The sequence below is a fragment of the Paramisgurnus dabryanus genome, chromosome 5 (genome assembly GCF_030506205.2).
Source record: "Paramisgurnus dabryanus chromosome 5, PD_genome_1.1, whole genome shotgun sequence".
Classification (NCBI taxonomy): Eukaryota; Metazoa; Chordata; class Actinopteri; order Cypriniformes; family Cobitidae; genus Paramisgurnus; species Paramisgurnus dabryanus.
The window spans coordinates 18,805,818-18,828,630 of record NC_133341.1 but is presented as its reverse complement, the minus strand read 5'-3'; the positions used below and the strand labels follow the sequence as shown (position 1 = coordinate 18,828,630).

Here is a 22,813-nt window from a genome sequence, read left to right as displayed (position 1 = left end):
TACCTTTTTACACCTTATATTCATTTTCATGCAGATGCAATCCCATGGACAAAAAGAATTGACCTCAACAATTGAGGTCGTGCAAATGCCACGCACTGTTGAAATGTATCGCCAGCGATGATTTCTCATCCTGCCTACGGATGGAAGACTTTTGTTCGCATATCTTAGTTTTCAGTTCACGCTTTGTTTTGCCAACCTAGTATAAATTACACTGACATTTTAACAAGTACACCATATACTTAGTGTTACAAGTGATTCTAACTCTAATAGTTTTATTCAAAGTGGTATGTTTAAAAATGTTGCCTTTAAATATAGCGTTACAATGAACACAATTATGGCATGGAAAATTGCCACTAGGAATATGCAACATAAAAATGTGAACATGTAATGGAGAGATCTGCTTTTACTAAAACATCACGTAAGTTTGGAGATCTCTTATGAAAGTGTCTAGACTGGTGAAGCAAGCTGCAATCTGTGGATCTGTCTCTAAAATGAGCCAGTGTTTTCTTGACCATATGTTTTAAAGACTCTGAAATAGGACTGTATTTGCTGTAAAAGCCATAGTTACTACATTTTTACCACAATAAAACCATGGTAAATTTTCATAAGAGGTTTGCATAAAAAATATTTTACAGTGTACGTGATAAAAATGTGCGCAATGAATTTATGTACTTAAGAAACTTACAAGATTAAACACAGCTACTCCTTTAAAAATGGGGAGGGGACCAAAAGAAACTCTGAGTTTACAGGATAAAACTGGCTCCCGACCAGGTTAGGTTCAGAGAGTAAGTTACTCCGGAAACAGACTCTGAGTTTAAGTTACCTCTCATGCCGAAACAGGCTTGACTTACCCTGCTGTCTTATGTTTAACCTACTTCTCATTTTGAAACGGAAACGTTTAGGTTACTCACGTAACCATGGTTCCCTGAAATAACGGGAACAAGCATTGTGTGAGTTTGCTGACGCTATGGGGGGAACTCCTGTTTACTCCGTAATTGAAGCATATTGGATATCGTCTGTAAAAATTACAGACCAATGGTGTTCGAACCCGCGATAGGGCGGGGCTTACGCTCTATAAAACGTGGATTAGAACGCCATTTCGCTTACCTTATTCGACTGAAGCGCAAAGATGGGATGAGCTGATAGAAAGGCAACAGTAACTCAGAAAACCACTTGTTACAACCGAGATATACAGAAGAGCATCTCTGAACGCAGAACCCGTCAAACCTTGAGGCGGATGGGCTACAGCAGCAGACGACCACACCGGGAGCCTCTCCTGACATTTAAGAACAGGAAACTGAGGCTACAATTCGCACAGGCTCACCAAAATTGGACAATAGAAGATTGGAAAAACGTTGCCTGTTCTGATTTTGATTTCTGCTGCGACCTTCAGATTGTAGAGTCAGAGTTTGGCGTCCACAACATGAAAGCATGGATCCATCCTGCCTTGTATCAACGGTTCAGGCGGATGGTGGTGGTGTAATGGTGTGAGGGATATTTTCTTGGCACACTTTGGGCCCATTAGTACCAATTGAGCATCGTGTATTGTTTCTGAACATGTTCATCCCTTTGTGACCACAGTGTACCATCCTCTGATGGCTACTTCCAGCAGGATAACGCGCCATGTCATAAAGCGCAAATCATCTCAGACTGGTTTCTTGAAAATGACAATGAGTTCACTGTACTCAAATGGCTTCCACAGTCACCAGATCTCAACCCAATGGACCATCTTTTGGGATGTGGTGGAACGGTGAGCTCTGCATAAAACCAACATTTCACTTCATTAAAAAGGGCTCATCTTAAACACAGCTACATTATATAATATAGAACGTTTTTTGGATACTTGCGTTGTCTGGTGCAAACCTAATTCGAATGTGTGTGAAAGTCTTGGGGTTTTGATGGAAAACAGAGTCCAGTTTGCAGCATTTTCATGCTGGAGGGGCAGACATTGGTCCAGGTTGTCTGGGTGCGAACCAAGAGTCCAAGTCCATTTAAAGAGTTGTTCCGAAAGGTCCAGAAGTGGTTTGGTAGTTTTCTGATTGTTGAAAATTCATTCTTGGTCACTAACTCAGGTGAGTTTGGCCTATACTCCCAGAACAAAGGCAAGGCCATGCTTCTAGGCCTAATTGCCTGGGAAAGCTCACTTGTAGGAGCAGTCAGAAAAGACGAGGCGATGAGAACCGACAAAGAGAGATAGATGGGGGCAAGGTCTTTCCTTATTTAACCTTCGAGAAGGGCATGCTCATCCAAGTTTGAATCTCCCATCGAGATTGTTGGGGGCTGACTATAGTTTCTTTGATGTAGAAATCCAGAAACTAGCCAGGGCATGGGGGTTAACACATCATATTATATTTCCTAGCTATTCTGCAATCCAAGTATCAGATATGATCCGGTTACGGCAATCGAGCCAGATGCTTCCGTTTTATAGACACAGAAAAGAACAGTAAACAGATCGTTCATGCCAACGTCCACAGGAAGGTTGACAAGTTGCTAGGGTCACTATCAAGCAGAGGTCTTACTTCCTACTTAAAAGTATTTTTTCAAGTATTTGTATTTATCAGTGTTTTTCTTTGGAAAAAATATATTCCAAAGTATATAATTATTATTTTTACTCTATTACATTTTATAAATACAAGTTTTTGTTTTACATTTAATATTTAAGTACATTAACGTACTTTTACTCAAGTAAAAGTACACAATTTGTATGTAATTAGGTATTGAATAAATACTAATATGCAATATAAAGTAATACACAGTATGATTCTATGCTTCAGATTGTAGTGAACTAAAAATTTTCCCAGGACAAACACCCTAATAAAGAACAGATGCTTGGAAAATGTAACGGATGTAACTAAGTATTGTCCACCTTGGCTGTCAAGTCCAACTAAATTCAAGATAATAATAGTTAGTTTTACTGGCATTTTCACAGTAGCTGCTATAAAAACCAGCAATTTTGTTGAACTTTGCCACTCAACAGGGCATGCTACGGCATGGTCACGTGGAAAAGTGACGTCAATGCATACCCTCTATTGTTTATTGATTGTCACCAAAAAGGGGCCATTCAAACCCTTTATAAAGTCCTTCTTCCTCTGAAACCTGTCCTCTAATGGCTGACAAAACACATGCAGGTGAGAGCTTCCTAACGTGCCTGCACAGAATGCCATAGGCCCAGCAGATAATCATGTGCTGTGTAGCGGTATTGTCTGGAGATGGGGAGAAAATATCAATATTGATTGATTGAATATTGACTAGTGTCATCAAAAAGTGTGACTTAGGTAGTCATGACCTATAGGCAACTTGTAATTAAAACAAATTCATTAGGATTGTTTTAATATTTAAATCTTTAATTTAATGTTCATTTATACATACAATAAATTAGTAATAAATAATCTCCGCCCTAATAATAAGTATTCACTGGCGCCCCCCCAGGGTTGTGTGCTTTCTCCTCTGCTCTTCTCCCTGTATTCTAATGATTGCACTGCAAAAGACCCCTCTGTTAAACTGCTAAATTTGCAGACGACACAACGGTTATCAGCGTCATCCAGGATGGTGACGAGTCTGCTTATTCATGAATATCAGCCAAGTGATCTTTTACGTCATTCCAGTTGCCTGCCGCCATCTTGAGTACCTACAGAATATCAGTAGGCTACTGACACGCATTGGCTTGCTTGCTACGATTAACGGATTTCTTATCTTTTACTGTCTATGATTTTTACGGATACAGGAAATGGCTATGAAAGACAACATTTCGCACCTCGACTGTCATGAAAAAAAACGCTACTTTAAAAAAAGATATCTTGGTTATGGTATGATGCCTACTCGATCCCTGATGCCTCCTTCCAGCCGCTGTCCGCTGCTACCAAACTACCACTATTACTACAACACTAAGAAGGCACGCCACAACATGAAACTTTGCTCGAAGTATCACCTGGATCACATGAACGTGAGCATTGAGAACATTGTTTGTGTTCACAGAGTTTACTGAAAAGAAAGGTTTTGAACAACTGACTTTGGCTGTTACGGTGTCTGCTCGCCATCTTTGCCAGACATAAAAAATCGATTTCCGAATGCAAATGAATGAATCTCATGTGAGGCTCCTTTTTCAACTAGAATGACGATACTGTTTTTCACTTGCGACAAAACAACAAATTATCATGCATCAATATGGAACTATGCTTTAGGAGCTATCCATCTTTACTCTCCTCCCTCCTTACGTCGCATTCAGCGATCGATAAATCTTGACTGGGAAGATGGCGGCGAGCGGACGCCAAAACATTCAAAGTCAGTTGTTCAAAACCTTCTTTTTAGTAAACTCTGTGTACACAAACTATGCTCTCAATGCTCGAGTTCATGTGTAGAGACACAGGTGATACTTTGAGCAAAGAATCATGTTGTGTCAAGCCGCCTTAGTGTTGTAAAAATAGCGATTTGGATGCTCACAACATATTGGGTTAATTTCGTCAGACGAGACAAGACTAAATATGTTCGTCAACGACCCTTTTTTCCATGACTAAGACGAGACGATGACGAGACTGCACATGTCCAAAAACCCTGACTAAAACTGTGGCTGAAACACAAAACACACATGGATAGCGAACACGAGCGACGAGCGCTGACATCATTTGTGAATGTGTCTCTTAAATCAAAAAGTTTAACAAAGTTGCATTCAACAAAAATCATTCAACAAGTGTATTTTGTCAGGTGGTTATGACATAACCAATATTTGAGATGTGTAAAAAACTATTTGACTGAAATAGTTATCAGAAATAATCTCAGAAACAATTTATTTAAAAAAAGACTAAAATGTTTTAACTTAGACTTGACTAAGATATATTGAGTTTTCTTTGGACTAAAACTAGACTAAAATGATGAGACTTTTAGTCAACTAAAACTTGACTAACAAAAAAAGATATGTAAATGACTGAATATGCATGGCATGGTTGTTGGTGCCAGACGGGCCGGTCTGAGTATTTTAAACTATTTTCCATCTGCTCAGTTACTGGGATTTTCACGCACAACCATTTCTAGGGTTTACAAAGAATGGTGTGAAAAGGGAAAAACATCTAGTATGCAGCAGTCCTGTGAACGAAAATGCCTTGTTGATGATAGAGGTCAGAGGAGAATGGGCCGACTGATTCAAGCTGATAGAAGAGCAACTTTGACTGAAATAACCACTCATTACAACTGAGGTATGCAGCAAAGCATTTGTGAAGCCACAACACGCACAACCTTGAGGCGGATGGGCTACAACAGCAGAAGACCCCACCGGGTACCATTCATCTCCACTACAAATAGGAAAAAGAGGCTACAATTTGCACAAGCTCACCAAAATTGGACAGTAAAAGACTGGAAAAACGTTGCCTGGTTTGATGAGTCTCGATTTCTGTTGAGACATTCAGATGGTAGAGTCAGAATTTGGTGTAAACGGAATGAGAACATGGATCCATCATGCCTTGTTACCACTGTGGAGGCTGCTGGTGGATGTGTAATGGTGTGGAGGATGTTTTATTGCCACACTTTAGACCCCTTAGTGCCAATTGGGCATCATTTAAATGCCTCGGCCTACCTGAGCATTGTTTCTGACCATGTCCATCCCTTTATGACCACCATGTACCCATCCTCTGATGGCTACTTCCAGCAGGATAATGCACCATGTCACAAAGCTCGAATCATTTCAAACTGGTTTCTTGAACATGACAATGAGTTCACTGGACTAAAATGGCCCCCACAGTCACCAGATCTCAACCCAATAGATCATCTTTGGGATGTGGTGGAACGGGAGCTTCGTGCCCTGGATGTGCATCCCACAAATCTCCATCAACTGCAAGATGCTATTCTATCAATATGTGCCAAAATAAAAAAAAAGCTTTCAGCACCTTGTTGAATCAATGCCATGTAGAATTAAGGCAGTTCTGAAGGCGAAAGGAGGTCAAACACATTATTAGTATGGTGTTCCTAATAATCCTTTAGTTGAGTGTACATCTGAAAAAAATCCATCCTAAACACATGCTGTAAATATCACCTGTAAATAATAGATTTATTTATCTGTTCAATAACAACATATGGACATCCATACATGCATCACTGAACACAACTCAATAAATAAATAAATAAATAAATCCTCTCACCAAGACAAATTCCTTGTCAAAGTATGTGATTAAAACATACTTTGCAATAAAGCTGATTCTGATTCTGATTAACATACTCATTTCTGCTGGCCTGGCCTGTAGCAGCTCGGACAGCTCGCCTCTCTTGCGGTGATTAGAAATACCTGTATCACATAACGTAACTGTGGACGGATATAACGAGTATAAAATTATATCTGCTTAACTCTTAATAGTTAAGTATCAATACTATCTTTACTATTGCATGATATATGATAATAATCTGTACAATTTTGTGATCTGAGATCAGTGTCCAATCTAGTTAGCTAGTGTATGAACACTGATCTCTCACCAAGACCTCTGTCCTTTTATCCTCACATTGAACCTTAATTTGTCTCCTCTGACTGTTCTGTTTAAAGGCGGGGGGCATTATCTCTGAGAGCTAATGTTGACATTTGGCAACGAGTCTGCTAATAGACTGGAGGTTGAACAGCTGGCTGTATGGTGCAGTCAAGACAATCTGGAGATGATTGTAGACTTCAGGAGAAACCCACTATCACTTTCCCCTACTATCCATCATGAACATAAATAAATATATTTTTTTAATTATAATTTATTTATGTATTATTATTTCTTTTTATATATACTTACTGTAACATAACACGTTATTTACTTTATTTAAATTATTTTAAATATTAATATTAACAAGTTTGATATTACATCTGCTTAGCTCTTAAAAGTTAAGTATCAATACTATCTTTACTATTGCATGATATATGATAATAATCTGTACAATTTTGTGATCTGAGCACAGTTTTACATCTTGTTAGCTAGTGTATGTCTATTAACACTGATCTCTCACCAAGACATCTGTCCTTTTCTCCACACATTACACCTAATTTGTTTCCTCTGACTGCTCTGTTTAAAGGTGCATGATCTCTGAAAGCCAATGTTGACATTTGAAATATTGACCCAAACAAACACGTCCTTACCCTTAAAGAATCTGGACCGTCTTTTGATAGACCCGCCCCATGCATACACAACCAAGACAAAGATGTTGATTAGTAAACATGACCCTTTCTGCTTATTGGCTACAAGTGTGTTTTGGCACTCGGATTTCTCAAAAATCAAGCACCCTGCCTTTAATCCTGACCAGTCTCTGCACTCTTGGCTACTTAGCAGACTCATAGTATGGCTGTGGTTCATCATACGCGTTTAAAGGCGGGGTTCATTATTTTTGAAAAACGATTTCAATTTGGCCTACAGTTACTTTTTTGTAATAAATAATACTTTGCAAAATTATTAAACACTTTGCGCTTTAAAAAACAATCAACAGTAACGGTTAGACTAAAATGTGAGAAAAACCTATTTAATGTCCTGTTTGTATGTTTTGGGGGAAAAAATTATAAAAAATTAAGTATAAAAATAGAGAAGAAAATTTTATATCATGGTTTGAGAACAACATTTGGACAGTAGAATAAATCAGATATCTACGAATACCCACTGCTTGCTGGCACTAACTCAGATATGTGGGGTAATGATGCAGCCCAATTCATCACAGTACCACCCCCATGTTTGACAGTTGGAACCAGCTAGTCTGAACAGCCAAGGGGTTCTACATACATAAACCTGCCATGCAGTTGGGAAAAAAACTATAAAGTAGGCTTTGATGTTTATATCACCCATTTCCAGATTTCATCTATGTAGGTTGTATGATTATGATCTCTTCTCAAGTTTAGCAATGGTGTCTGCAATTTAAGGTTTAGCAATCGCAAATTGTCCATGTCGGTTCTCGCCAGGTTGTTTTCTAGGAAACAAGACTCTATTGAAACAGGGATGTTGATAAATAAATAAATGCCAAAACTACCTTTAGGCTTAGCATAAAGGTAGGGCAATTGCACCATCTAGTGACAGACAGCTTTAGCAAGATATTAATGTAGCTTGGAGGCTTTCATGTCAAAGGTGGATGAGCTCTACACCACACAAAAAAGATAGCTTAATATAACTTTACCCGCTAAAATGCTGAAAACTGTGAAATAATAGGATTGTGTGTTATTTGGGTGATTGTACAAACCATATGGAGTTCCTGGCCCAAAGTCCTTTGCAGCATCCTGCATATACTGTCCCAGTAGCTCAGCATTGGTGGTTCTGGTTGGAAGTTTTTTGTCCAATTTCTCATAGAAAAACTCTTCAATACGGGCACCTAAACAAAGATTCACATCAGTAAGAAAAGGATTTATTTAAGCCTCTAATAAATAAAAGGCATCTGAGATGCATATGTCGATTATCTTTCTGACAAACATATTTGGAATTATTTTAGTAAATGTCCTTGCTTTTCCTAGCTTTTTAACAATGGAGAACAGGGATCAGACAACAACTTCAGACCTTAAACCCCCAAAAAGTGCATCCATCCTTCACAAAAGTAATACACACGGCTCCAATGCCTTCTGTGTGAAATCGATGCGACTTTGCAAGAAAAATATCCATATTTGAAACTATATAAACTGTAATAACTAGCTTCCCGTAACGACACAATCTTGGACTCACACACATCACAAGAGAATTGGGATGCAGTGAATAACCAGATTCACTATTAACCACTCTTTAAAATTTTACGGTTGAATAATCCTAAAGGCTCCGTTACACTGCGTGTTTCTGTTTCACGCACGCACACACAAACCACAAAAAGACGTGGGCGTCATGATGCAGACTGGGTGACAAAGCATAAGAATATGCACACATGACGCATCTCTTGATTGTTCGTGGATCTGGTTTGTGTGTGTGTGTGTGTGTGTGTGTGTGTGTGTGTGTGTGCGTGCGTGCGTGCGTGCGTGCGTGCGTGCGTGCGTGCGTGCGTGCGTGCGTGCGTGCGTGCGTGCGTGCGTGTGTGCGTGCGTGTGTGTGTGTGTGTGTGTGTATGTGCCTGCATGCGTGCCTGAAACAGAGGCACACTCCAAATGCTCTGTTGAGCATTAAAAACGTCCTGCCCACGGCTCTCCCATGGATAAAACCCGGGCGTGGTGCTGGTGGTCTGACTGACTGCAATGTAAAGAATTAAACAATTGTTCAAAAGTTTGTTTTATACATTAATGTTGTGTAAAATTAATGAATCCATAATAATCGTACAATCGTGATTATTCATCAGACTATAATCGTACCAAACAAAATCTATAATCGTTGCATCCCTAGAAGTGACCGTTCATTGTCATAGATACGTTGTGCATTGACTGTCATGAGTCTTGTGAGTCCAAGATGGAGTTGTTACCAGAAGCTAGTTATTATAGTTTATATGAATTTGAATTTTTTATAAACTCGCATGATTACCTACATAAGAACGTTGTTAACCCCTTGAAGCCGTGTGAAATTCTTCTTTAAAAAATTACTGCACTTTTGGGGGTCTAAAGTCAGAAGTTGTCCCCTGATCCCTGTAAAAAGCTTGGAAGAGCAAGGACATGTACTTAAATAACTCCAAATGTGTTTGAAATATGATGGACATGTGTATCTTGGATTGCTTGAGGGCGAGTAAATCATGGGGTAATTTTGATATTTGGCTGTATCCCTTTAATGTTCACTAGATGTTGAACCTGTGAAACCAACAGTAAACTGCCAGAAAAAAAGTCTTGAGTATTGTTTTTTTGTGTCTGTCGATATAGTTTAATTTTAGGACTGTTTAGTCTTACAGAAACATAGTTTAAACTACACTATCATCATGTAAACAGACTCGAAACACCAAGTATTTAGTATAAAACGAAAATTTTGAGAAATAAGGGAGAAGTGGGAAACAAAAGCCACCAATCAAAATTGAAAAACATAAAAGATTACTCAAATATCCAGACATTGTAAATAACATTTTTATGGGGTGATAAAACTTGATTATTTATTTGAGCAGATCTAAAAATGTTATTAATAAAAATAGTCAAGGGAGAAAGATTTATTAACCTCCCTTCTTTGGTTTTAGAAATCTATTCATCAAACATCTGATATTAAAAAAACTGATTTGTATTAAATGCAGGGAACATTACTGGATACAGTTTAAAATGGTCACTGTATTTTTCTTTGGAGAAAAATGCACTATGACTTCACAGCACAAAACAATAACCTTTGATGAATGTATCAAAAGTTATAAAAAAGCATGTGGGTTTTTAATAGTAAAAAAAAAACTTTCATTATATCCTTTGTGTGATAGACAAACACTTTTTGGTAGTATGACATTTAACCTCCTTATATGTCATCTGATCATTTTTATCAGATGCCAAAACATAACGTTCAAACAAGTAAGCTTTTAATTTTAAAGTAACGTCACAAGAATCATTTGCTCATTTGGTCTTTTGCAAACAAACCATTTCCTAAATACCAATGCTACTATCACAAAAGGATAATGAACCAGTAATTTGGTTGGTGATCCACAATACAGGCCGCAGGGAGTAGAGAGACTTACCAGTTTGGTCAACTGGAGCATGGAGAGAGTTAGAAGGAACAGGTTAGTGTTCTTACTAGCACACATCAACTAGGCCAATCAGAACCTCTCGCATTTAAATAAAAAAGCTTGAAAGTACATGAAAGGTACATCAAAGACCATCATTTCATCAAAGATCGCTCTTTAATCTCAGTCCCAAAAAGATGTGAAAGCTGTGGTCTTATCAAAGATTAAGGAAATACACTCAAATAAATATTAATATACAATGTTTCATGTTGTTTTCCTCAACAGTTTACCGCTCATATACAATAACATTTGAATTAAATTAAGCTATGTCAAAGAAGAATATTTCTTAAGATGTAATCAGGCAAAATATATTGCAGTACTCTCGCAGATAAAAACAGTACAAAAGCTGTCACAGTCAACTCCGTCAAAAATTATATAATGATATAAGCAGAATGCTCTCGCACTACTTTTAAGTAATACTTTTGCTTTAAATCTGCTTAATCCCGGTCAGACCACTTAGAAATACCGCCAGAATCCATTAGGTAATTTAGAAGGAAAACATATAAGATGCGCTTTAAGGATCTCTTCAAATGTTTAATTGTATTAATTTAATGTGTCTTATCTTTTATATAGTGTTATCAAAGCAAATGGTCATTGTGAAGCTCCTATTTATGAGACGCTCTTTATGAAGAAATATAATGTTAATGTCAACAACATGAAACATTCATAGCTTCTGCTTATTAACACTTATGAGTAACGAGACTACATATTTCAAAAAGCAGATTACTTATAGTTATTACAATACTTTGCCTTCAAAAATACAATGCAGTAAGGTTAAATAAACATCTAGCACATATAAAGTCTTACTTGGGTTGGGTTGAAGCAGCACCTCAGTCTGCCTAAAGATCTTTTCAGTCCAATTTTTGGTGCAGTCTGCTCGAGCGATCAGGTTCTCCAAGTGGGCATCTAGTTCAGTTTTTTCTGCTTGGCCGAGCTTCTCCTCTGTGTACTGAAAGACATATAAAACAATGAAATGTATGACTACACAGTGCTAAATATTGCTTTTAATCCACAGTTAGTGATAGAGAGAGTGGGAGAACTTCTAAATCAACACAAAAAAACATTAAAGATGAGAATAAAGGTCTAAGACATCACATCACAGGTGGTCAGGTGAGGAAAATGGCATAGAAGATGAAAAACATGTTAGTAAAACCATTTTAAAGTGTCAGAGAAACACGCAAAAACATACAACATCAACATGAGAAAGACACAACAAATTAGCTCTTTATCTCATGTCATAGAACGACAAAGAGCAGTATGTAATAAAAACTTCCTAGAACCAGTAAAGTCCTGCAATGACAAACATGTTATATTTTATTATACCATTTTTTTTTTTTTTTTGAAAATATGGTCATTTGATTTTTAACATTTTGGAATCCATTCAGCCGATCCACAGGTCAGGCGGTACCACTTTTAGCATAGCTTGAATCTGATTAGACTTTTAGCATTGCGCTCAAATTACCAACTTTAAAACTTGACTCTTCTGTTGTTACGTCGTGTACTAAGACAGACGGAAAATTAAAAGTTGCGATTTTCTAGGCCGATATTGCTAGGAACTATATTCTCATTCTGGCATAATAATGAAGGACTTTGCTACCGTACCATGGCTGCAGGAGGCGCAATGATATTACGCAGTGCCTGAAAATATTTTCAGGCACTGCATAATATCATTGCGCCTGCTGCAGCCATGGTACGGCTTTACGTAAAGTGGTACCGCCAGACCCTGGAGATTAGCTGAATGGATTCCAAAAAATCAAATGTTTAACTCTAGGGGAGCTGTTAAATTAGTGAGTGTCCCTTTAACAAGCTTTTTGTTAGACTGCTTTGTTGAGCACTTTTCCTTGTCTTCTCTTGTCAATCTTTCCGTTCTCTCTCTCTCTCTCTCTCTCTCTCTCTCTCTCTCTCTCTCTCTCTCTCTCTCTCTCTCTCTCTCTCTCTCTCTCTCTCTCTCTCTCTCTCTCTCTCTCTCTCTCTCTCTCTCTTGCTCGTGCTTGACCGTGCATGCAGGCGCACATCCGCTGCTCAACATACGGTGCTATATAAGAATTGTTGCAAGTTTCTTAAGGAATAGAAATCAGTGTTTCCCATAGATCTGAAATTTACTTGTGGTGGTAGCTGGTGAAAAGGGCAATCATTATCCACCAACAAAAAATGGTCTACTATACATGTGACAAAGAACTAATAATGTGTGACACAACACAATACTTTGATTTATTAAACATTCATATTAATTTCACATTATAGTTCATTAATCTAACCACCCCAAACTTTCTTTGCCATAAACAAAGCTGACACTGTTCGTCAAAGCACCACGAAAACACTTGATGTTTTTGCACTGATATATGAAGTAATTTGATGACCCCTTTTATCAAACTCAATATAAAATACTACGTATAGCCTATTAATAGACAGTGCAGGTCTATAGATTATAAATGTGACTGATGTTATAATGGTAATAAATTCTATTAGATAGGCACTTTTACTGCTTCTGCTTTCTATTTCTCTTTTGCCGATTAAAAAAAGCTAAATCCACTAATTATTTCAGATTTAAAAGTCTACTTGCTGTCCCGATGACAGACTTTACATTACAGCTTTGCGTTTTTTATATCCTGAGTCAGCTAGAGCTTTGCTCGTTCAGTATTAGCACTGCTTTTTGCTACAATCTCTGTGCAAACTGTTTAGATTTTAGTAAAGATATGGTCTATTAATAATAAGATTATGAAAAAATGGGATAAAGAAAATGAAGCGATGGACTCGGGTTTTACACACAATATTAATCAGACTTGGGACCCGAAGTAATGAACTAGGACCGACCCGGACCTGACTGACCATTTAAAATATAAATTTAAAGTGTCAGAGAAACCTGCGTCCTCAGTGAAAAAAGACCTCTAATGGTAAAACTCTGCTCAAGTTCAGAAACATGAAAGGATACAATGTGACACTGAGGTTGCTTCACGTCGCACCCAAATTCATTGAGAAACAGAGAGCACGTGAACGGACACTCAACGGGATAGACACAACGTGCTTGCACGCAAAATGAAGCCAACTTGGATGCTATAAGCATATGCGACCATTTTGGTCGCAGTGTAGTTCCCTGGCTGTTCCGTATGTGCAGCAGTTGATTCAGTTTGCCGCGCTGGATGATGAGTTTATGACGCGTACATCATCTTCACGGTCACCCGACCCCCACCTCTCTCTCTCTCTTTCTCTCTCTCTCTCTCAACAAAACACGGGTCATCCAGTCGAGTTCAGAAAATACGGAAATTCGTAAAGTGATTTTTTTCCCCTGGGCGGGTCGCAATTTACCTGGGAGCAGCGCCCAAGTAGAGCCTATGTATGGGAAACACTGAAATTAATAGGTTATTTGCATTTTGCGTGGGAATAGAAGATTGGATTAATATCCGTTTAGCCAAGACTAATTTATGTGGTCGAATGTAAATGGAACAGTTTTAACAAGTCTATTTAGCTATCTGATCAAAGAAGTGATCAGGTGTAAAAAGGCCCTATAATGACTGAAATCATTGTTAAATAATGTGAAATAAATATGGTAAAAAAGACATTCTGAAAATGTAACATGTGCAATGGTGAGAAAATTAGCAAAATAATTGACCTTCCGCTGAGTTTTTCATTTTATTCAGCTTTGGCCAAGAATTTTCCTTTCGGTGCATCACTACTTTGAAGATCAGTAACAGATGACACCAAATGCCCCTTGACTATCAATGATTAACAGGAAGCTCCTGGCCCACTGCATGTTTCCTCTAACATGCTAAATAAATGTTTAATACGTTCATTCCTTAAAACAGGGAAGAGCTCTGCTGACAGGGCAGGAAAAACATATCACATGGCACCATGTAGAATTCCCTTTACATCTGCAATTTTGAAATATACCAAACTTTAATTTTTAAACACTTCGAAAAGAATTTTAATATAGAAACTTCCTGAGATTCTCCAAATTGCTGTAGTTTTTCAACAAAATTATATTCAGTAGATACTACACAATTATGCACTATGGGTAGAAGTGATCATCCCTATGCCCTGCTCTCTTTAAGATCAGAGCACTTGATGTGTAAACTCAAGAGCAGTGCTTCTCAACCTTTAACTTTTTCAAGGCCCTGCAAAAAAATTATCACTACTTATTAAATTTTACCAAAACCAGATAATAAGAAATATCTTGATTTTTGCATGTTTTAGCTTATTTTAATGCTTGTTTTGTCTGGTGCTGCCTCACGATAAGTCGCGACTAGAATAAAAAAGTTTAAAAGTTTTTGTTCACATAATATATGTGTGTGCACTGTGTATTAATATAATAATGTAATAGTTATATACATACTTATATATAGATACATATATATACACATACACACACATACATTTATAATTTTAAGAAAAAAATATATTTACATAATTAATAATTTAGGGATGCACCGATATGGAAATTTTGGCCGATACCGATATCCGATAACTCTGTATATTTGGAGGCCGATAACCAATATATATATAGGCCGATAAATATTCATATTAATTTCACAATGAAAAACTCCCAGCAGACCGCTGACATCTTGTCTTTGCGCTAGACTAGCATACTCTTCTTGAGCCCGCAACACGTGTCATCTTCGTGCTATGTCACAGAAAGCACCAATCATGGCCAGCAATGAGTAAGTGAAGTGGTTCAACAAACTGAAATAATCCAATATTTATCGGCTTTCATTTATCTGCCTAATTTTGCTATCAGACCGATAATCGATCATATTAAAAATAAGCAGTTATCGGCCGATAACGATATGTCTGCCGATATATCGTGCATCCCTAAAATATTTATTTTTATTTATAAAATAAAATATATAAATATAAACATATACACAAGCAAATGTTTCTTAATTATATACATGCGTGTGTGTGTGTGTGTGTGTGTGTGTGCAGTGGTGTAGTCTACGTGATACGCAGGTATACGCCGTATACCCACTAGAAATTGTCAAGGATTTCCGTATACCCACTAAAAATAGCGCGAGGATGCGTAACAGCATGGTTTTGTGACATTTTTAAAGTTTAGTCATAATATAGATGTGAAGCATTGACCATTAGCATGCTACACTTGCTACTTTAGCGGGTTGAAATACATATTAGGCTATATACTTCATGCCGAACTGCGCGATCCGATCGGCGTATGAATTTCTATGAATTCAGATTACTATAGTGACGCGAAAGTAACTGGGGAGCAGACTGGCGAGTGACAGCAAAGTACCGCGAGAGAGACTCCAGTTATCACATGGAAAAATCTGCTTTGACTCGCTCTCGCGGTACTTTGACATCACCAAGAGGTCTGCTTAGCGCCAAATGAAGTCGAACCTCCAGTGTAGCTGCTCACGCGACACTGAGAAGTGAACGAGTGAAGCAGTGCTGCAACATAAAATCCATAGAGCTTACAACGCACATGTGAGTACAACATTTAAATCATCAGTCCAGTTTATTACTTTATCTAGAGGTATGGCTCCAAATGCAATAAAATAAGCCCGTGATAATATCCTGATGGTTTTTAGCTGCCTTCAGTTCCTCTTCATGTTTGCTTGTGCTTCACAGTGTTAAACTTCCCTTCTCTGTGTTCATTTATATATCTACGTTCAAGATGTATATGATCTTAAACTTCTGTTTGGTTTGGGTGTCTAATATTAGGCTACATGATGGTCTTGTAATAATAATTATGTATATGCCATTTATTTTCATTTTTAGACAATGCTTATATTATATGCAAAAATAAGCTTTTATATCAATGACTATGCAAATTAGAGTTAATTCATGGTCATCTTAAATGTGTATTCATTAAAAACATTTACACCATTAAATTACACATGGTAATGTTATCAATAGTCAGATAATAGCTATTGAAAGAATTGAATATTTTTTCTCCTTTAATGCATGTGTTAGCCACAGATTGAAGATTTATTTAATTTTAATTAACAGTTGAGTAACTTTTGGCCCTGAGTTAGATGTTGATTAACACTAAACCAGTCTAAAAATCAGTCCAGTTTCCCCAGCTGTAAACCCATTGGCTGTTAAAGTCTTTTTTTCTTATAATAAACTGACATGTTGATAACACGTTCAGTTTATGTGTTTATGAGTACACTTTCAGAATGCTCTTAGTTACATGAATATCTTTACTGTATGCATCTGTGAGTGTGGTGGTGCTTATGAGGTGTCGCGCTAGGACGAGTAAGCATAAGGGTGAGAGGGAAAAATCACAGTATACTCACTACAAAAATCTAGACTACACCACTGTGTGTGTGTGTGTGTGTGTGTGTGTGTGTGTGTGTGTGTGTGTGTGTGTGTGTGTGTGTGTGTGTGTGTGTGTGTGTGTGTGTGTGTGTGTTTTTGTGTGTACATTTATACATAATTATTATACACAGTACACCCAGATATATTATGTAAACAAAAACTTTTATTCTGCAAACAATTAGTCGACTCGCGACTTATCGTGAGGCAGCACTAGTTTTGTCTTATTCTGAATAAGTCTGAAATCTCCTGGTTCAGAAACACTACTCTAGAGTGTGTTGCGCAATTGTGTCTCATAGTGTGGCCAATTAAAATACAGTTGGGGAATAGAGCAATGAAAAACAACATCATTGTCTCTTTATTTAGAGTGACTGTATATGCGACTACTCCTACCGTAGTGCCCTTAAAGAGCATTTGGACCTATATCTGCACTATAATGTCACTTATCCTGTTCTGTATGCATAATCAATTGGTGCTGTTTGCACAGTACTTGTTTTGTCATTACATGTAGTTGTGTCTTTTTTAAATTGTAATGTGTTTTGCATACTGTTTGGTCTGTGTCTTGTGTCAGTGTCAGTGCCTTGTATGTCCAGGAATACCTGGCAAATAAAACACAATAAATAGTCTATGATATATTCTATAGAAATTTTATTCTATATTATACCATGCACATCTTTTGGGACTTTTTGCAAACAAGTTTTCCATGTATTTTTTTCTTAGAAGTGGTGGCGGTCCATGCAGTGGTAACAGGCATTGTGGGGTATGTCTCCCAAAAGCATCGTTAGCTAACTGTGATCTTTGTTACCACTGACCTCTATTGGTAACCACAGAACTTGCGACCATACTTACTTTTGGGAAACACAACCCCAATGGACTATAACTGTAGTAGGATTTTATTTTGTACTCCTCAGTAAGTTGTTATGATATGTGTTAGAGTTAAATGGGTGGTTCAGTGGTATTTCATGCATTCTGACTTATTAACACAGTTTAAGAGTTGTTTCATCATGTTAAACATAGGCAAAGTGTCAAAAAAGCAGATGGACGTGTTTCAGAGTATTTTTGTGCCGAATGCACTTCGTCAGGGTTCGTACAAGTTTCGTAAAGTTTTTTTCGATTACGGGCCCAGCTGACGCTTTAGGGGTTTTTATACACATCACTTATATTAATGGGCAAACCCCCAGAAACCCCACCCACCTGTCAATCAGCAGGAGATCTTAGAACTTAAAAACATCACTTCACGCAATAGATTTGTTTAATATCAAGACTCAACAATGGCATGAATGAAGAAGTATGTTTTTGGATATAAGGAGAAGGAAGTCAGCCTTATGAAAACAATGGATATTGTTTGTTTATCCGGGGTAGCAGCAGAGTTTTGCGTGTGTGTTTGTTTAACGCTGGATTTCTCAACCAGGTCATGAGTTGGATGCGGTAAGTAAGACTTTTGTGTTATTTTGGTAATAGGGGCGTAAGTGCATATTATATAAATGACACGAACGTAGTGAATCTATGACTCGTAACGTTACACGCTCCCTTGGTAGTAACTCCTCCTTCTTAATTTTTTCGTACGTTTATCAGAAAGAATCAGTAAAGCTAATCTGACTTTTATAAATCTGATTAAACTGAAGACTCTTCGGAGATATAAAGGATGTAATACTACTCTATGGGTACTCCAGATTAATGCAGAAACAGTTCTATTCAATAAGTAAGGAATAATTGACGATGGGCCATTGAATTATAAGAAAATAATGGACTCCCAGGGAGCAATGCGGCACGACGCGAAGCGTGCATTATTTTGTGTGCATTATTTTCAAATAATTCAAAGGACCGGAGTCAATTATTCCTCTTATACCTCTAGGGCTGCACGATTTGGGTAATTTTTCCCATTGCGGTTATTGATGCTAAAATTGCAATGTGCGATTGCGATTATACTAAATGGTATCATGAGTCAACTTGATGGGTTTTAAAGAAAATCCACACACAGTTTAGCTAAAATTTGTATTTGTAAAACTAGAAATGTTTTCGTATTGCCACGTGATGTAGCAACTGCTCAGTGTCAGTAATCCTAAATCCAAAATACCGCCATACAACGGACATAGAGTTTTTTTTTAGCTACCAGATCACTGTCAACCTCCTCTGCATCCATCTTCGCTCTCGTATAAGTGACGAAGCACACCACACACGTGCATGCCACACATGCACTGCCTTTTTTGTTCATTTTTCTTTCTTTTTTTTAAACAGCAAGGAAAATCATCAAACTGTTATCAGAAAGTTTGTGTTAACAAGTCGACACATTTATTTATTTAATATAATTGCAACATTTTGCTGTCATATAATTGCACAGGCTGACATCGCGATTGCGATGCGATTAATTGTGCAGTACTATATACCACGGTTACCACAAACATTGCTCTGGTGCCCATTTTTAAGACATTTGACAAGTTAGGTGTGCGGTTTTCAGAAATTAATGCATACCCACGGAACATTTCTCAGCCAATCAGAATACAGCATTCAACAGACCTGTTGTATAAATAAAGAATAATTGATGACCGGCCGTTTAATTATAAAAAAATAATGCACACCCAATGTGGTAATGCGGCACGGCATTGCATTCAACTAATTCAAAGGACCGAAGTAAATTACTCCTCTTATAGCACGGTTACCACAAACATTTCTCTGGTGCGTATTTTTAAGAAATGTGCAGTTTACAGAAAAATAATCAACACCCATTTTTCATTTTCAACATTTCTCAGCCAATCAGAATAAAGCATTCAACAGCCCTGTGGTATAACATTAAATAATGCATAACACGAACTAATATTTATTTTTTGTTAAATTTGTTAATACAAGTACAGTTGTTCGGTGATCATTCATGTAGTTCATTGTGCCTATGTTAAAAGTTTTTAGTATTGAAAACACCCTACTGTATGTATGTTTAAATGTCAATCAATCACATGCAAACAGATGAGAATACACAGGCTCACACACCAGCTGGTCAGACATCTTTCAATGCTCCGTACACAAAAATGTTTATATTAACTTGTCATGCATTATGTTAGATATATTAAAATACAGCATTATAAATAGTTATATTTCTCATAAGAAAGTTGCCTGTCTAACACATACAAATATAGAAAAAGCCTATAAAGCTCTATTGTACTTATTTGCACTACAAACAATTAGACAAACAATAACATATTCAATTAACATACAACACTTTATTTAGCACTTTAAAAATAAAATATGAACTAATAGTCGGCTAGTAAGGAGGGTTGGACCGTTAGAGAGAATTCAGCTGATGACTGTCACATGAACAGCCATTAATAATGGATAGGGGCTTGGCTTGCGTCTATCGGCTTACAAAATACAGATCATCTTTTACAGGAAAATACAGATCATCGCAAAATGACAAATGACAAGAAACATTCCTCTTTAACAATGGAAGATAAGCGAACATTTAGAGCAATGTTATGGTAAATACGTTCATTCATGGCTAAAGCGCGCTGCGTACATCCATTCCCCTGAATTAACGCACGTCAGTCACGACTAGAGGCAACAAACCAAAAAATACCCCAAAAGCATCGGCTCGTTTCATACCTGAACCGCCCGAGTAAAGAAGACACCTGCATCCGACGCTAGTTTCTTCACATTGAAATCCATCGTGTCAGCGTTTTCACTGTGACTGTTTCAGCAACATCAGTTTGTCGCTTGTCCCTGCAGAGGGATCGATTGTGCAGGATGAGGCTTAATCTACAGCGCCGCCTGAAGTTTATCATCCGTTACATCGGGCATCCTCTACTCGGCCTGGATTACAAATTGAAATCAGAAACGTTTTTATTATGTCTCGTAATTTAAATATAATTGTTACCATAAAATAAATTAAATAAAAACATATTTTACAAATTATGTATTCACCACAAATAACCCTAATCAGTAAGTTGTTTAGTGTTCCCGTATCTGTAGAATTGGTAAATCAATGCATTGGCATCGCAAAGGTCATGGGTTTGATTTCTAAAAAACAGTGATGAAGAAATATAGGCTATATATAACTGCCAGATGCATAAAGGGAGCTATTACAGAACCTGGGAAGATCTGGAGAAAGCCCGAGAACATTTATGACTAATATTATAAAACATTATAACATATTATATATTTCCTTTAAAGGCAGGGTGCATGATCTCTGAAAGCCAATGTTGATATTTGATATGTTGATATTAAATCACATAAACAAACACGACCCCACCCCAACAGAATCTGGACCTTCCTTTGATAGACCCGCCCCACACATACACAACCCAGGCAACGATGTCGGTTATGCCGAGTTCAGACTGCATAGATTTTCAAAGTAGTCGGGTCAAAGATCTTTTCGTACTGCATGACTATCTGGGGTACCGTTCAGTCGCTGCTGTTTCAGATTGCATGATCGATTGGAGACAGGGTTTTTCATACTGCATGACTTTGACAACTTTGTCCCGGTCTGCAAACTACGTCTCACAACCAAACGCACGCGAGAAGTGACGTGAAGGGAAAAACGCAAGGTCACGCGTGCAAGACCAAAGTTCTCACATCAGACTTGGACATGGGAAATGTTTAGAGAGACTCCTCCCTGAAATGTATGTTGCTCTCTCATTGGCTGTAGGTCATCGTCAATGTTATTTTCAGTCAAAACACATTTCACACGGCATGATTTTGAATCGCCAACAGGTCCATATTTAGCATGCCAAATATCTCACGGGTGTCGGCGACTCGTCAGCGATTCTTTCAGATCGCGTTTTTGATAATTCACACTGTATAATTGTCACTGGCGTGCACGAGCATTGATTTGCCTGTGATTTTGGGCATTTGTCTGCGATTTCTCAAAACCTGTCGGCGAGTCAAAATCAGGGCTAAAATCGTGCAGTCTGAACTTGGCATTAGTGGACATGCCCCTTACTGCTGATTGGCTAGTGTTTTGGTAGTGGCCCGACTCCCTTTTCCAAAGTATTTTTTTAAAAATCACGCACCCCGCCTTTAACATCTCACTGTCACTTTTTAATATATATGACTTGCTTTTTTTCAATTTCTTCAACTCACAAATCTTACTGTTTGTATAAATGAGTGTCCAACTTTTTTCTAAAGAATATAAATGTTGCAGATTTAATGACAAAATGACAATACAGGCATGTATTGGCCTGGCCTGGTTTTTTTACAGAAAGGGCTTAGATGAAGCCATGGGTCTTGGTTAAATTAAGACATTTAAAGATGCTCTAAGCGAATTCACGCGTTTTAGACCATAAAATTTTTTTGTTACATACAGCAAACATCTCCTCACGATCTGCTTGCTACCTGACCACTGATCAAACTATAAAAAAACGCGATCTCTGTAGACAGCCCAGGCTACACAAACGGCAATAACAACACAGTGGCCAAACCTACCAACACGAAACATAACAAAGTGTTCCAGCCAATAAACGACAAGAAGGATTTGGGGGTGGGGGTTGGGCGTGTTCATGAAAGCACGGAAGTGAGGGGGAGGAGTTAGCTACGCTCCGTCTGTTTGAAAACAGTTCAAACTTCAACAAAAAGTGACGTCGCACAGATTCGCTTAGAGCGCCTTTAAGTAGCTTTCATAAAAGTGACTTGGATGAAAACATTGGTGTGCATCTTGAGACTAAAAAATGTCATTGATGTATTTCAAGATATACAGTACTGTGCAAAAGTCTTTAGGCCACCACCACCAGACTTTGTTGTTTTAGAAGTTTTAATGTCCATCCATATTTATTTTTCAATCAATTTTATTAAGATACAAACAGAAAGTACAGGAAATATGGACCACAAAAATTACATTTCCAGAAATAAATGTCTTCTTTAGGCATGGTGTTTAGTGTGACCTCTCTTGGCACGTAACACATCTTGAGAATGAAGTAAAAAATAAAAAAAATCTTTAAAATTTCATTTTATTAAGGTTTAAGAGATCCTGCAG

General features: G+C 37.6%; 1 protein-coding gene across 7 annotated transcripts in view; it reads right to left on the bottom strand.

The window, feature by feature from the left end:
- Window positions 1-20,607, bottom strand: part of sh3glb2b (SH3-domain GRB2-like endophilin B2b) — a 53,976-nt gene extending 33,369 nt beyond the window's left edge. For all 7 annotated transcript variants that reach the window (XM_065250147.1, XM_065250148.2, XM_065250149.1 and 4 more), the window contains exons 1-3: window positions 20,449-20,607; window positions 11,395-11,536; window positions 8,179-8,307 (exon numbers count right to left, since the gene is read on the bottom strand). In XM_065250147.1, coding sequence (XP_065106219.1) covers window positions 8,179-8,307; window positions 11,395-11,536; window positions 20,449-20,511 — 334 coding nt within the window. In that variant the 5' untranslated portion in view covers window positions 20,512-20,607. The remainder of the gene's footprint in view (window positions 1-8,178; window positions 8,308-11,394; window positions 11,537-20,448) is intronic.
- Window positions 20,608-22,813: the final 2,206 nt, after the last annotated feature.